Consider the following 16,712-nt stretch of genomic DNA (forward strand, 5'->3'; position numbering starts at 1 on the left):
ACGTTTTAATTCAGTTGATTTATGAGACAGTCATGTACAGATTATTATTATTTTTTTTTTTTTAAACGATACCACTAGAGTGCATTGATTTATTAATCATCGGCTATTGGATGTCAAACATATGATCATTTTGACACAGTCATAGAGAGGAAACCCGCTACATTTTTTCACTAGTAGCAAGGGATCTTTTATCTGCACCATACCACAGACAGGATAGCACATACCACAGCCTTTGATATACCAGTCATGGTACACTGACTGGAACGACAAATAGCTCAATAGGCCCACTGATGGGGATCGATCCTAGACTGACCGCACATGAAGTGAGCACTTTACCACTGGGCTACATCCCGCCTTATAGAGTTGATTTATGAGACATCAGACATGTAGAGATTTAATTTGATTTCAAATTGTAACTGTAAAGACCAGAAAAAGTTATATTAATATCAGATTAACATACTTAAGACAAAAATATGTTTGTGTTAATAGATTTTATAATATCTATTAAATATCTGTTATATATGTTTAATAGATATTGTAGTAGATATTATAAATCTAAATATTTAATCTACAAATTAATTCAGTTATGAAATCTTTTGTGTCATCCTGTAGGTTATGCTCCTGATTTACGAGAGCAGTATAATGACCCTGTCAAAACATCCGTTAGACTTTACTTTGTACAGAGATATGATCTGGTTTTGTTGTTCAGATTCTAACAAAGTTTCAAATAATCATGTTAAAATGTATCATGCAGCACTGGGATGATGCACTTGGTAATGAAAACATTTTTTGATTGTACATAACTTACAGCTTCTGATGGCATTTCCCCCATACAGTACAATAAAAGAACATTAGTGTCATTTATTGGTTCACATGGCTGTCATGGTTACATTCTAACAATGTTGTGATATGGATGAACTGTTTAAAGTGTTTTATCGTAATTAAATATCTGTCTGGTATAGGTAGTGACAGATGAGTTAAATGATCTTTATTATCAGTTCTAAACTGTAGTTCTGTAATGTTAAGAGTAGATAACTGGATGAAATGCAGCCTCAGAAAGATGAAAGTGAAAAGGGACATCCAGTGTCATGTTTTTGTTGACAGGCGTTTGGGGGATATGCTGGCACTTTTACATCCAAAAGTTCTTTTCTCATTGTCATGCTTGTAAAGTTAATATAAAAGATTTAGAAGTCATTTCTATAAATCTATACTGAAAAATTCATGTTTACCATGGTAGAAACCGCTTGGAGGATATTATGAACAAGTGTTTGTGCAAGAAGGAAGGAAAGAAAATGTTTTATTTAACAACGCACTCAACACATTTTATTTACGGTTATATGGCGTCAGACATATGGTTAAGGACCACACTGATATTGAGAGGAAACACACTTCGCAACTTCATGGGCTACTCTTTTCGGTTAGCAGCAAGGAATTTTTTATATGCACCATCCCACAGACAGGGTAGTACATACCACAGCCTTTGATACACCAGTCGTGGTGCACTGGCTGAAACGAGAAATAGCCCAATGGGCCCACTGACGGGCCTGTACGAGACTGCTTATGTTACAACAAATGTTTTTTCAGTTGTACATATCTTAAGCGAGCGTGAATGATATGTAGTTGAGAACATATGTGAACTGTAATACAACTGGTCTCTTACGGGAATGAGTATACTTTATAGTCTGTCCCATAGTGAACAACTTAATTTTTTTCATACTATGAAATTTACTACAAATTATTTATTTCTGAGATGATTGTTTTCTAAATTGCACATAAAAATAGTATTTGTTTGTTATTTTCCAAACTCTTTTACTTTTCTTCTTACGTCAAACAAAACTGAAATTATTTAAAAAAACAAAAACATTTTTGTAGGAGGATGGGATGGACTTTTAGTCTATTTATGATTACGATGTGCTATATTGTTTATATATATATATATATGAACGGTGTTGCAAATTTGCTTATCAAACTGATGTCATTTATTTACTCATTTGTGATGAATGGAAATGATATTACACTGTAATTACTGACTGCAGTGTTTTAGATGTAAATATTCACTTTACTTCCCAGGGGGCGGGGAGTAGCTCAGTGGTACAGTGCTTGCCTGACGTGCGGTCGATCTAGGTTTGATTCCCATCGGTGGGCCCATTGGGCTATTTATCGTTCCAGCCATTTCTCCATGGCTGGTGTAACAAAGGCCATGCTATGTACTATCCTGTCTGTGGGATGGTGCATATAAAAGATCCCTTGCAGCTAATCGAAAAGAGTAGCCCATGAAGTGGCGACAGCGGGTATCCTCTCTCAGTATCTGTGTGGTCCATAACCATATGTCTGATGCCATATAACCATAAATAAAAACTAATTTCCTTCTTTCTATCTTCTCTCCAGATTTTCACTAAAACTGTGACACGTACATGTATTATATATATATTTTTTAATAATTCATACGGTATATGAAGAATTCATTTAAAAAACACAGTATATCCATTTATGTCATTTTGAGGAAAACATGCCTTTGCTTCAACAGGACACAGCATTTATATCACATGAAGCTCAGTTTCAGTGTTCTGTTCAATGGGCATAGATCGCGTTTTGAGAAAACTGTTGTGTTGCTGAGTTGTTTTGACATCAGTATATGTTCAATGGGCATAGATCGCGTTTTGAGAAAACTGTTGTGTTGCTGAGTTGTTTTGACATCAGTATATGTTCAATGGGCATAGATCGCGTTTTGAGAAAACTGTTGTGTTGCTGAGTTGTTTTGACATCAGTATATGTTCAATGGGCATAGATCGCGTTTTGAGAAAACTGTTGTGTTGCTGAGTTGTTTTAACATCAGTATATGTTCAATGGATATCTCACAATTTGGAAATTGGCAAATATCACAATTTGGAAATTGGCATATCTCACAATTTGGAAATTGGCGTATATCACAATTTGAAAATTGGCATATCTCATAATTTGGAAATTGGCATATCTCATAATTTGGAAATTGGCATATCTCATAATTTGAAAATTGGCATATCTCATAATTTGGAAATTGGCATATATCAAAATTTCTATATGTATATTCCTCAATTTTACCAAAATTATTTTCTTGATTATGGAGATATAAGATATAATAACATTTTTGTTTGACATATTTTGAACACTTTATCTAATGGTTTCTGTTTCTCTTTCAGTCCTGTTTTGAACAGTTGCAGAAGTGCTTGAAGAACGAGGAAAAGCATTCCATTCTGTTGGAGCTCTCCAAGTTGCTAAACACTGCACTGGAATTACTTAAAGGCAGACAATCTTTACATTTTACTGCTCTGAACACAATCAACAAAATAATAGACATGTGCATTGTGCACAAGAACTACGAGCTTGGTTCCATGACCAAAAGTGTTGAGTGTGTGTCTTCTCCTTTTGACTTGCAACATTCTTCGCCAAAACGAAAAAATGAAGGTGCTAACGTTTGTCCGGACGAATCATCAACAACATCAACATCATCAACAGTTCATAGGATCACATCGCTTCACAAACGCCGGACAAGCACCGTGCACGAACACCCCGAAGACGAGGAGACCAAAGCTACTGCTGTGATCATTAACAGGACTCCCCTGGAGATTCTTACCTCCCTTGATCCGAGTCACGTGATCGCGGTCCTGCACAACAACATCACGATGCAAAAACGGAACACCGGGTCGAGGCAGAAGTGTACGCCCAGTGTGCGCTGGCGCCACTGTACGCACCACTGTTTACAGATCCTGAGTTCGCGCATTTTAACGGTTATGTCGCACGGGTCCCATGTCCAGAAGAAAATGATAAGTGACGGCCATATACGAACTCTAGTTGAGGCTCTTGATCCTAACCATGATCCAGTAAGTTATCTATACATGTACATTTTATTTAAAGTTTCTGGATGCCAGGCTTGAATTTAATGCTGGCCATGCAGCAATTTCAGTAATGACCTATTTTCATATGCCCCAATGCCCGGATAATAGAACAGAGTATCATGACCATATTGGCATGCCTTGTTTTGCATGTTAATAATTGGTTATAATATTTGAATGAGACGCCTTAAAGTTGTTTTATTACTAAAAATGAAATAATTAATTTCTTTATTTTGAATGGGTGCTGAACACGTGTTACATTAAGACACTTGTTGAAGTTTGACCTATTTTCTGGTTGTAATGACGTCATAAAATCATCATCAGTCTAAGCCAAATGACCTTGCCCTCTAATTTGCCAAATTCGAGGTCTGTGGTTGAGCAGGTTTCATGATACCAACAATGATCTAGCAATGTCTCCTTAACATACTGATGGAAAGAAATAAGGGAACATGGTATTTGAGGCCAAATATTAATTCACTACTATGCCTATGTATAAAATACAGAGATGTGATGTGGGGCTGAATGTTAGTACTGTGGAATCGAATGGTACTAAATGTTAAAGTTTGTTTTGTTTAACAACACCACTAGAGCACATTGATTTATTAATCATCAGCTAATCATCGAAATCAAACATTTGGTTATTCTGACATATATAGTCTTAGAGAAGAAACTCGCTACATTTTTCCATTATTAGTAAGGGATCTTTTATATGCGCAATCCCACAGACAAGATAGTACATACCACAGCCTTTGATATACCATTCGTGGTGCACTGGCTGCAACTAGAAATTACCCAATGGGTCCACCGACGGGTATTGATCCTAGACCGACCGCGCATCAAGTGGGTGCTTTACCACTTGGCGACGTCCCGTCCCCGTCACTAACAGTTAACGTCCTGACACTATGGATGGAGGTTCTGGTGGCAGTTAATGTTTGCTGTTACTATTCATGTGATCCCTTATTTATTTCTATCAGACCAAGTATAGAATGAGGTATGCACTCTCACAGAAATCATCGAAACCAAATGGATAATAGTGTTATTGTTTGTTGATGTGTTATTGTCATTAAGTTGCTATATTGGGAATATTTTTGTTTTTACATTGAAACATTTTTTTTTCTGTTAAAGTATTTTTCTTTGACACACTTTTGGCTTAATGCATGTTGTAGATAACAGGCAAATAAAGTGTAGCCAGTGGAATGCTAAAGGATGTTGGCATAGCCAGGGGGAGGGCTGTGGGAGTGCAAGCATGCCCACCCACTACCAATGCCACATCTATTTTTTCTCACTACCAGTACATTTTATGTTTGGCTATTGTCAATAAAACATGTAAAACAGATTCATAGACAGTGTGGTAAGCCCTCCCTATGTGGGTGGGCATTCTAGGGTAGGGAACTGACAACAGTTTTAAATATTTAAATGTTATTTAAAATAACCTTTCCAAGTGCACAATACATACACGTATCATATGAAACAGTTTAATATGTATACTATTGTTAACACCAATGGTTGTTTTGTTTAACGACACCACTGGAGCACATTGATTTATTAATCATCAGCTATTGGATGTCAAACTAGTCTTAGAGAGGAAACCTGCTAAATTTTTTCCATTACTAGCAAGGGATCTTTTATATGCACCATCCCACAGACAGGGTAACACATACCACGGCCTTTGGTATACCAGTCGTGGTGCACTGGCTGGAACAAGAAATAGCCGAATGGGTCCACCAATGGGGATCGATCCTAAACCGATGGTGCATCAGGCGAGTGCTTTACCACTGGGCTACGCCCCGCCCCTAATATTTAAAAAAGACTAATGTTGTCACCGATTGCTTAATACAGATTTTTTTTTATTTCTGTAATGTAACTACATGCAGAAATTTTATTAAAAACAGGAGTAGTTTACATTTATGTAGTAACATGAAGCACGAGAAAATAATAATAAATCACTTAGTCGCGTTAGATTATTAATACTATCTGATTTACGAGCCATTAGCATATTTCCCTAGACACCTTAAACTAAAAATCTTATTAGTGTAATCTCTCATTTGATGCAACTTGTTTGACATTTTCTCTTCTTTCTTTTTTTTTCTCCTCTCAGCAACTATTATGTCTTCTGCTCCAATGTCTTGCCTGTCTTGCTCTGAATCCCAACCACCACCAAGCGTTGAACGACGCTGACATCTCCGACATGTTGATGCAACTCCTTCTTCCATCGGACGAGTGGTACTACACCAACCACAGCACCAAGTATGCAAAGTTCGTCAAGTATCACGCCGCGCGAATCCTCGTCTACATGGGCATGCTGCACAAGCTGGGCGGTCGGGTTGACCTGTTTGATCGCAGGCGTAAGTTTTTTTGAGTGGATCACGCTCGGATTTGTGTATTTTAGTACCGCTACTTTAGAATAATTTAGCCAGGATTCTTCAGCTTCAGCTGTGATACTTTACGGCAAAAAAAAAAACCCACCGGAAAAAACTAAACAATTCTGACAGTACTTGATGGTTCATGTTGCATAAAGATAAGGAACTGCATCTTTTAATAGGAAAAGTATTACTAGATGGTTAGAATTGATCAGGGTTTATGTTGGCTGACACAAATTGGACATGATTGAATTCAGAGAGTATATTTGAAAATCAATTGGCCAAAACCTATAGAATCTGTATTTTTTTAAATTTTGTTTGACTACGGAAAACATTAATTTGGGTAAAATTATCAACAAAAGAGGACAAAATTATTATATTTAAAAATCAATCAATCAAAACCAATAGACCGGCCTCGGTGGCGTTGTGGTTAGGCCATCGGTTTACAGGCTGGTAGGTACTGGGTTCCGGATCCCAGTCGAGGCATGGGATTTTGAATCCAGATACCGACTCCAAACCCTGAGTGAGTGCTCCGCAAGGCTCAACGGGTAGGTGTAAACCACTTGCACCGACCAGTGATCCATAACTGGTTCAACAAAGGCCATGGTTTGTGCTATCCTGCCTGTGGGAAGTGCAAATAAAAGATCCCTTACTGCTAATCGGAAGAGTAGCCCATGTAGTGGCGACAGTGGGTTTCCTCTCAAAATCTGTGTGGTCCTTAACCATATGTCTGACGCCATATAACCGTAAATAAAATTTGTTGAGTGCGTTGTTAAATAAAACCTTTCTTTCTTTCTTTCAAAACCTATAGAATCTGTATTTTAAAAATATTTTGTTTGACTAAGGAAAACATTAATTTGGGTAAAATTATTAACAAAAGAGGACAAAATTATTAACAAGAACATTTAAAAAATAATATCCGGATAATTGCAGAGAACAGCAGGAAGGATGGAATAGTGATTTTCTCATTATACTGTGTGTGTCTACCTGATGAGTTTATTTTGTTTAACACCACTAGATTACATTGATTTATTAATCATCGGCTATTGGATGTTAAGCATATGGTCATTTTGACACAGTCATAGAGAGGAAACCCACTACATTTTTCTGTTAGTGGCAAGGGATCTTTTATATGCATCATCCGACAGACAGGATAGCACATACCACGGCCTTTGATATACCAGTCGTGGTGCACTGGCTGGAACAAGAAATAACCCAATGGGCCCACCGACGGGGATCGATCCTAGGCTGACTGCGTATCAGGTGTGTACTCTCAAAACCTGACCCTCTGTAAACCGGAATTTCCTCAAAACCGGACATTTCTCATGGTCCTTTTTTAAAAATCAGTAAAGAACTTAACCTCTCTAAACTGGATACCTCTTAATACAGGACATTTTTCATGGTCCAGAGGGTTTAGAGGTGTTTCACTATATGAGCAATCAAAATGTTGATCAAGATTGATTGTGATTAGCTATATTGTTCAAGGTCTTTTAATCATTTGGAAAACAAATTCTAAAAATTTAATGCTAATTTTAATTTTTTTTTTTTTTTTTTTTTTTTTTTTTACACTATGTAGACCTGAAAACTACAAGGCCATATAATATATGATTGTCTCAAATAACCAGTCATTCATCATCATCATGTTTAAAGGGTGGCCTTTTAGAATTTAGAAAATTTGATACTTGTAATGAAACTTGGCCTGTTTTGTCAGGATTCCGGTGGTTATTGATAGCACAGTTTAGACAGCTTACACTGTAATAGTATTTGCTTTCAAAATTAATCAAATATGATGGAAATTATTTTTAATTAATATATCTAGGATGGAGGGTGAGGAGGAGGGAATGTGATAGCTATCCACAGCTAGTAATATATAACGCCATTCAACAACGACAATGTATACCATCGATTTAAACTGCTTGTGCTATATTCCTGCACTGTAACATGGAACTGTCCTTTTATGAAGATTGCTTGAAACGGCAGATAACTTTCCAGGGGGAAAGGACACAGTCAATGTCAATCAATAATAGAAAGTTGGTGAAACATTTATTCAATTGTGAAGCCAGAATATTCAATCAGGTTCTCTGAGAATAATGAAAATTACTGGTTCACTGACTTCCATGCATTTTTTTGTCATTTAATTTTCATCTGGCACAGTACATGTAATTTATAATAACTCAATCAGAATCTTGGAATGATTTTTTTTCCTTTCTTTCTTTTTTTCTAAAATGTATACACATGTATACAGTGGCTGTACATTTTCATTTTGTATATTTATCTTTGTGAGTTTTAATGTTCAGCAGAAAAATAAGTTAAATTAAGGGGTGTATGCAGGGGGAGGTGTTAGGGGTTAACATACACACAACCCTGCTCCAAGTGAATTTAATTTTATTTTTTTAAATGTATTTTCCGGAAGTACATGACTTGATCCCCTAAAAAAAACTTAACTCGCCAGTCTACATTCCCTTGTACAACTTTATGCACATGTATACAGAGCTACTCGAAACTTGCCCCAAAATATGGTGGCCCCAAAAATATTGATTGATGCTGGCAAATTATGGTAAGCGAACCATGAGCAAGATTTTAATGTGGAATAAATTATTATAAATATATGTAATACAAATATTAATAGTGGCTTATATGTTATAGCTCTAAAGAAGATCACCCAAATAAGATTATTTTTTAATATCAGTCACCTTTTGCGACCTGGCCCATAGGCCGTTTCGAGCCCTGTGTATACCTAACATTTTCATATGATCACATAATAAGTCTCATGAGGTGCTAATTAATTTTTACACTTATTATTATAGTAAGCTGTTTGAAAAAAATAATATGTGGTTACTGATTGTGATAATAATTTTAAGATTAAAAAGTAGACCCATGCTGTGGTAAATGCCTGTTAATGAATACACTTTCACAGAATATATTTGTCACAATTATAGCCTAAACTCATATGCACTTTCTGGGCCTTGTAGAGCTGTTTAAACTACGTTCATTATGCGGGTTTTGTCTTGCCTTCATATACATGTAGGTATTACTTTTATGACGGAATCAACTTTTGCGTTAAAAGCTTTATGCTAAAGTTTTGTGCTCAGATTAGTTTCTCACAAACTATAAGTGTCCAAGGACATTGAAACTTGGTTTATAGTTTAACCTATGAATGTTCATCACAGTGCACTGAAAAAGTAGGTAAGACATTTAATTTAGCGGAATTCTTGTTTTTAACACGAGTAACATGCATGTATGAGGTATAGATTTCAATAAATTTATGGAAAGGTTGGTGGTGGATCCAGTGCCCTTTTTGAACGCCATATAATTTACATGTGTGTGTGAGGTATAGATATCAGTAAATTTACACATACACATACTATTAAATTCATGGAAAAGTTGGTGGTATATCCAATGCCCTCTGAACTCCATACAATTTACGTGTGAGGTATAGATTTCAATAAATTTATGGAAAGGTTGGTGGTGGATCCAGTGCCCTTTTTGAACGCCATACAATTTACATGTGTGTGTGAGGTATAGATATCAGTAAATTTGCAGATACACATACTATTAAATTCATGGAAAAGTTGGTGATTTATCCATTGCCCACTGAACTCCATACAATTTACGTGTGAGGTATAGATATCAATACATTTATGGAAAGGTTGGTGGTGGATCCAATGCCCTTTTTGAAGTCCATACAGTTGTTATTACATTTATAGTTCACATGGCTTCCATATTATAATGCACTGAAATTAAAGGAGAAAAACCCCACCAGTTACTCTGTATGTTGCACAACCTTGCAAATGCTTTCAGCAGTATGATATCATCAGCATTCATTAGTGTGTTTTTTATCTTTCACACTGGGAAATCAGTGTGTTAAATTAAAGCTATAGAGTCGGAGGAAAAACAAAAAGTGTTATAGACATCATGCTGTACAAGAAGGGATAATTTGATATATAATGTCTCATTAGTCTCCAGCTTAAATGATATAAAAACCATAATTTACTCTTGGTAAAATTGATACAAACATATATTACATGTGATCTGGTCTTACGAAATGAGTCGTACTCTTTAACTCGCAGCTGGCTTACTATTTAATAGTGCTAGGTTACTTAGTACAATGGGATGAGACACACAAGGACTTTATCATTTTTGGTTTACACTGTCAATGTTCAACATCAGTGATAGAAATAAGCAGAATTTTTCATTTGTCCACCGGACAAGTATATCGAGAAATCTACTTGTCCAGCAATATTTTCACTTGTCCAAATAAATGTTTTGTTTCATTCAAGTACAAGAGCCGTATTTTTCATTGCTCAAAATTAAACTGCATTGAACATTTTTGCTTGTCCACTGGACAAACATTGAGGTACATTTTGCTTGTCCGAGCAGACTTTCACTTGTCAGGATGAACGGACAAGTGCTTATTTCGAAAACTGAATATCCAGTGAATTTACCCTTGTCTCCGACTTTCTCTCACTCTCTCTCACTTTCTCTCACTCTCTCTCACTTTCTCTCCCTCTCTCTGTGTAATTGTCTCATCTGTATGAAGTAAAAAGGTGAGATATAGTTAACACTTTTCTGACTGTGATGATGTCAACTTTTGCTGTAAAGTTTAGCATTTAGATCAGTTTTTCTCAAATTATAAATCTTTGGTCAATAAAACTTGGTTTATACATGTAGTTGCAGCTGTGGATTTTCATCACAGTACGATGAAATATGTTTATGGTAGGTGTGACATTTAATTCCATGGATTTTCTGTTGTTCTGTTTGCAGTTTTTAATCACTTGTACATTTACACTCGGCTCGGTGTAAATAAAGGATATTACATGTTTTTTGTCAAATATGGTTTATATCTCATCGAGTGAAGTTTGCAATCATATCTCACAATTTATATGATTGCAAACTTCACGAGATGAGATATAAATCATATTTGACAAAAAACATAAAATTTTGTATTTATTATATAACTTTTGATAATTTACCTTTATTTTTAAAATGCCAGCAGCAAAATAGTTCCGGCTTTCTTACAGTGAAGATAACACTTTCTACAGTGACGATAACACATTTTAGAGTGAAATAGTGAAATTTTCACTCTAAAATGTGTTATCATCACTGAGTGATTGATAACACTTTTATTTCACTGATATTTTAAGATACAGGTACAATGTATCTCACAAAATGTTATATAATAATACTTTATATTATATTGTAATTACATTAATTGTACAGTTTGTGCTGATTTTACATCATCACTGGATATGGAGACCAGCCATTCAAGGAATTGTCTAACTAACATGCCTCCTTTTATTTAAAAAAAAAGTTCATTTGTTCTGTTTAACGACACCACTGGAGCACATTGATTAATTAATCATCGACTATTGGATGTCAGACATTTGGGCAATTCTGATGCATAGCCTTCCGAAGAAACCTACTACATTTTTCCATTAATAACAATGGAAGTTTTATATTTACTTTCCCACAAACAAGGCAGCACATGCCACAAATTTCATTCATTAATAAGCATTCTTCATGTTTGGTATTGAGTTCCTACACAAACTGGCAAGAGGGCAAATACAGAAGACTTGTTGTCTGTGTTCCAATGTTTGTAGCACGTCTCTCCCGTTTGCATGGTCATAACAAACTGCACAAGTTGCATAATTTATGCTTCGTGCCACCATTATTTATTAACCTTTGCTTTGAAACGTAAGCAGTGGCGTATCGTGGGCAGGGCCACCGGGGCAGTTGCCTTGGGCGCAAAATTCTGAACTGGTAGAAGGGACTCAGGGAGTACTAACGGTCCACTGGTTAGGGGGTGCAATACTTGCCTTGCCCCGGGCACTGGCAACCCACACTACGCCACTGAATGTAAGTAATATATCTTCAACTGCATGTATATGTATATACTCATAAAAAAATACAGCTAAAAAGTTGAATTTATTACACTGAAATTTTCAACAAGACTGAAAATTAATTTTTTGAAATGAGAAGCGCCATTACTCCAATACATTCACGTCTGTGCATGTATTATAAAGAAAATGCCTTGAGTAATAGAAGCTCCACATGCCTCATATGGCAGATTTAATTGCTGTACTGTATTTACAGACTCAAATTGTTGTCCATAATTACAGTGTGCAATTTCTTTTTATCTGTAATAACATTGCGTTCATTTTTGTTTGGGTTTTTATTTGTATAATATTGCATTCATTTTGGTTTTTTATTTGTAATAACATTGTCTAGATTTTCTTTTTAGATCTGTAATAACACTGTGTGCATTTTCTTTTTCTTTGCAGCTTTCAAAGAGCTTCCTTGCAACCCATTACTTCAAGTGCATTCACCAGAGGACTGTTTTATAGAGTTGATGGCCATGGGGAGCATAGTGGTGTACAACAATGATCAACACGTACAGGCAGCTTCGCTGGAGGGATTGGTGGCAGAACTCATCCAGGTATAGCCACAACAGTAGATGGCCCAGTTTTGTGAAAATGATTGTTTTGTTTGTGTAAAGTTTCTTAACAGACAAATTAATAATGCTTGGTGGCAGAATTCATGCAGGTAGCCAAAACATTAGACATCCGAGTTTTGAGAAAATTATTGTTCCATTTCTGCAAAATGACTTTAACAGAGAAATAATGCTTGAAAAATTACCTAGGCGTCCACGTTTTGTAAACATGATTCTTCTGATTCTGTTAAAAAAAAATAAGAAAAAAGTAAACAACATCATCTCATCTTTTAAAAAAATGTGTATATGGTAAATATAAGCAAGTTACAAATATAAGCAAGTTACAAATATAAGGAAATAAGCAAGACCTATCAAACACCAACATTTTTTATGATAGTAAAAAATCACAAAGTATCTAAACTTAATGCATATTCATTAATTCATTTTAACTTGATTTTTCTGCTTATTTCTTACCCACTGGACTGAATTTACCAGCTTTTGTACCGGACTAGATAAATCTGCCTGACACTAAGGCTAGACAATTACTGAATACACATGGGCCCCATTCCACAAAAGAATCATAGCTAAGGTTAATTGTAGTGACTTAAGGTGAGTTTTATGGCTCACATAAGCTTTACAGCCATTCCACAAAAGAATCATAGCTAAGGTTAATTGTAGTGACTTAAGGTGAGTTTTATGGCTCACATAAGCTTTACAGCCATTCCACAAAGCAAAGTTACAGTAGTTGTAACTGCCCCTCTGACAATTAAAATCTTCAGTGTGAAGAAGTTACTTAATACGTATCAGACATCCATGAAAGAAAGAAAGAAATGTTTCATTTAACGATGCACTCAACACATTTTATTTACGGTTATATGGCATCAGACATATGGTTAAAGACCACACAGATATTGAGAGAGGAAACCCACTGGCGACACTTCATGGGCTACTCTTTTCGATTAGCAGCAAGGGATCTTTTATATGCACCATCCCACAGACAGGGTAGTACATACCGCAGCCTTTGATATACCAGTCGTGGTGCACTGGCTGGAACGAGAAAGGCTGGAACGAGCGCTTTACCACTGGACCACGTCCCACCCCAGACAGACATCCATGAAGTAATTTCACCAGTTTATTTACAAGGCAGTAATTGCAGAATGTATAAAACATGAGAGTTAATAAATTATAATGTTATAAATTTGCTTGTCCAGGCCTGCAATATTCTGATGACCTTATTGAGTCACTAAACTGGGGTTTTTTTCTAAAACATTTAGAGTCATTATTATATCACGATTTACAGTATTTATCAGTTCTATAGTATTACAATCAGTTATTCAAAAATGTTCAGTGCAAAAATGACTTCCTATAATGAAAATTTACACACCCTCAATCTCAGCTTGCTTGCACAGTTTACCAATAAACCTCGAAACCAGTATGTACACAGAAGTCAAAGACAGTTCCCGTTGATTTGTTAAATTCTCTTAGCTGATCACAAGTTGTGGCTTGCTTTCCCCGAGGCTGTGCTTATAATTAGCGGTAATGTAACTAAGTGGTCTGCGCACCTGCTGTCCACACATTCACAGCTGTTAACTGCCCATTGTAGTAAAATATGTATTATTTCATTAACAGTTTCCACTTAATATTCCATTTCGGTGACTTAATATTAATATAGAAATGTATCCAATGGTTTTGTAATAGAATAATATTGAAGTATAGCTTAATTAATTTAAAAAAAAAAAAAAAAAATATATATTTCCAGACTGAAATATCTTGGACAACATTTATATTAGTGCATTATCATTATCATTATGGTTATGGTTATATACACTCACAATATATGACAGATTACAGGGATGTGAGAGCTATGTGGAAACACGTAAATGTGCTTTTCCATTTCATCTAAAAAAAAAAAAACCCATGATGTTCAGTACTGTTGACCACACAAGGTTCATTTGCATGTTTTAACGGTTTCAAGTTTATGATGTATGCCTTATATTATAAGTTATAACCAGTTTAGATTTGTTAGCATTGAACGAAATTTTTGGCAATTCCAGGGGTTGCAAAGAACAATTTTCCTTCAGGGGCCCTTTGGTGGCCACTGACCCCGGCCACAGTAAGCTTTTTTGTTCCAGCCCCTCACACATCTCTGAGATTAAAAACAAATTATCATAACAGACTGAGGCCTTGTTACTGTACCATTACATGTTGGGCCAATAAAAACAGTCACACTTAATTACATATAAATATGTGACGTGCCTATATCCAGTTACGGTTCAAGCACACTGTCCTGAGGGACACAGCCCAGCAGCCTGGACTGCCCCTCCAGGACAGAAAGGGGGTCAGTGTTGGACAAAAGGTGCTCTGTCTTTATTAGGTTAATTAGTGATCAATAATCAATAAATTAGTGTGTGTACTTTTTGATGAAAATACGTTTATAGTCGTCACAAAGTTTTAAAGAATTTGGAAGACGATTTTGATGGTCCCCAAAAATGAAAATGAAAGCAGACGTGTAGACTAGTTTTGATGCCACGACCTAAAGAGAAATAATGACATGCCCGCCCATGGACATACGGGTTATGGTTTTGTAAACTGTCACAGCCTACTACATGTATATATATACTGACATCCAAAAGAAACTACGGGTATACCAAGAAAAATTTATCTAATTTCCTTTATAATTTGAATAATGGAAATAAAACGGTGGTTAAATATCTTTGTGTTCCCAACATGCCAAAACACCACTCTTGAATATAGGTGTATGTTTCATAAGTACTGTCTAAGATTCCTCAATAAAGAAAGAAAGAAAAAAAAACTGTTTAATAACGACCCACTCAACACATTTTATTTTTGGTTATATGGCATCAGACATATGATCAAGGACCACACAGATATTGAGAGAGGAAACCTGCTGTCGCAACTTCATGGGCTACTCTTTTTCGATAAGCAGCAAGGGATCTTTTATATGTACCATCCCACAGACATGGGGTAGTACATACCATGGCCTTTGATATACCAGTTATGGTGCACTGGCTGGAACAAGAAATAACCCAATGGGCCCACCGATGGGGATCGATCCCAGACTGACCACGCATCGAGCGAACGCTTTACCACTGGGCTGCGTCCTGCCCCAAGATTCCTCAATAATACCATCCAGTAATAACCACAGAACCAGACAATTGATCTCATAGTGCAGAGTAATGTCAGAGAATGTGTCATCTTGCGGAAACAAAAGAGTCATCTGTTAAGCCTGAATATACAGCTATAGGTAAATGTTCAACAAGGAGAAAGCTTTAAAATTGTTAAAAACACAACAAACAATGGGACAATGTAGGTCACGGCACTTATTAATCTGAATTGAGCAGTGTGATAAATTATTGACTTGCAAATATTTTGTTGCTAGGAGTGATGCACATGTACATAATAAGAACCTGATATGAAACAGATTTGTAGGAAAAAAAACCCAAACCCCAAACAAACCAACAGGAATTAAACAATGTTATTGATCCTTTCAAGATGAACGATCCGTGATAAAAGCTTTTCCTGGAATACTCTGCATAGAAAGTAATCAAAATAATGGGTACAAAATAAAATCGAATATGTCTATAAAATATTAAATATGGCAGTTTTATTTTCAATCTGGCAATATTTATTTTAAATGTGGTCTCAAAAAATACCAGAACTAGGCAGATCACTATGACTGTGTGTGTGTATGTATACATACATACATACATACATACATACATACATACATGTACATACATACATACATACATACATACATACATACATGTACATACATACATACATGTACATACATACATACATACATACATACATACATACATACATGTACATACATACATAGACATACATACATACATACATACATACATACATACATACATGTACATACATACATACATACATACATACATACATACATACATGTACATACATACATACATACATACATACATACATGTACATACATACATACATACATACATGTACATACATACATACATACATACATACATGTATGGGAATGGG

At 35.7% G+C, this 16,712-nt stretch overlaps 1 protein-coding gene across 1 annotated transcript in view; it reads left to right on the forward strand.

The window, feature by feature from the left end:
• LOC121384690 overlaps nt 1-12,761 on the forward strand; it is a 215,488-nt gene extending 202,727 nt beyond the window's left edge. Inside the window, exons 4-6 of the mRNA XM_041515180.1 lie at nt 3,180-3,860; nt 5,971-6,217; nt 12,514-12,761. Coding sequence (XP_041371114.1) covers nt 3,180-3,860; nt 5,971-6,217; nt 12,514-12,674 — 1,089 coding nt within the window. The 3' untranslated portion in view covers nt 12,675-12,761. The remainder of the gene's footprint in view (nt 1-3,179; nt 3,861-5,970; nt 6,218-12,513) is intronic.
• The last annotated feature ends 3,951 nt before the right edge of the window (nt 12,762-16,712 follow it).

Source organism: Gigantopelta aegis, chromosome 10 (genome assembly GCF_016097555.1).
Source record: "Gigantopelta aegis isolate Gae_Host chromosome 10, Gae_host_genome, whole genome shotgun sequence".
In the NCBI taxonomy this organism is placed as follows: domain Eukaryota; kingdom Metazoa; phylum Mollusca; class Gastropoda; order Neomphalida; family Peltospiridae; genus Gigantopelta; species Gigantopelta aegis.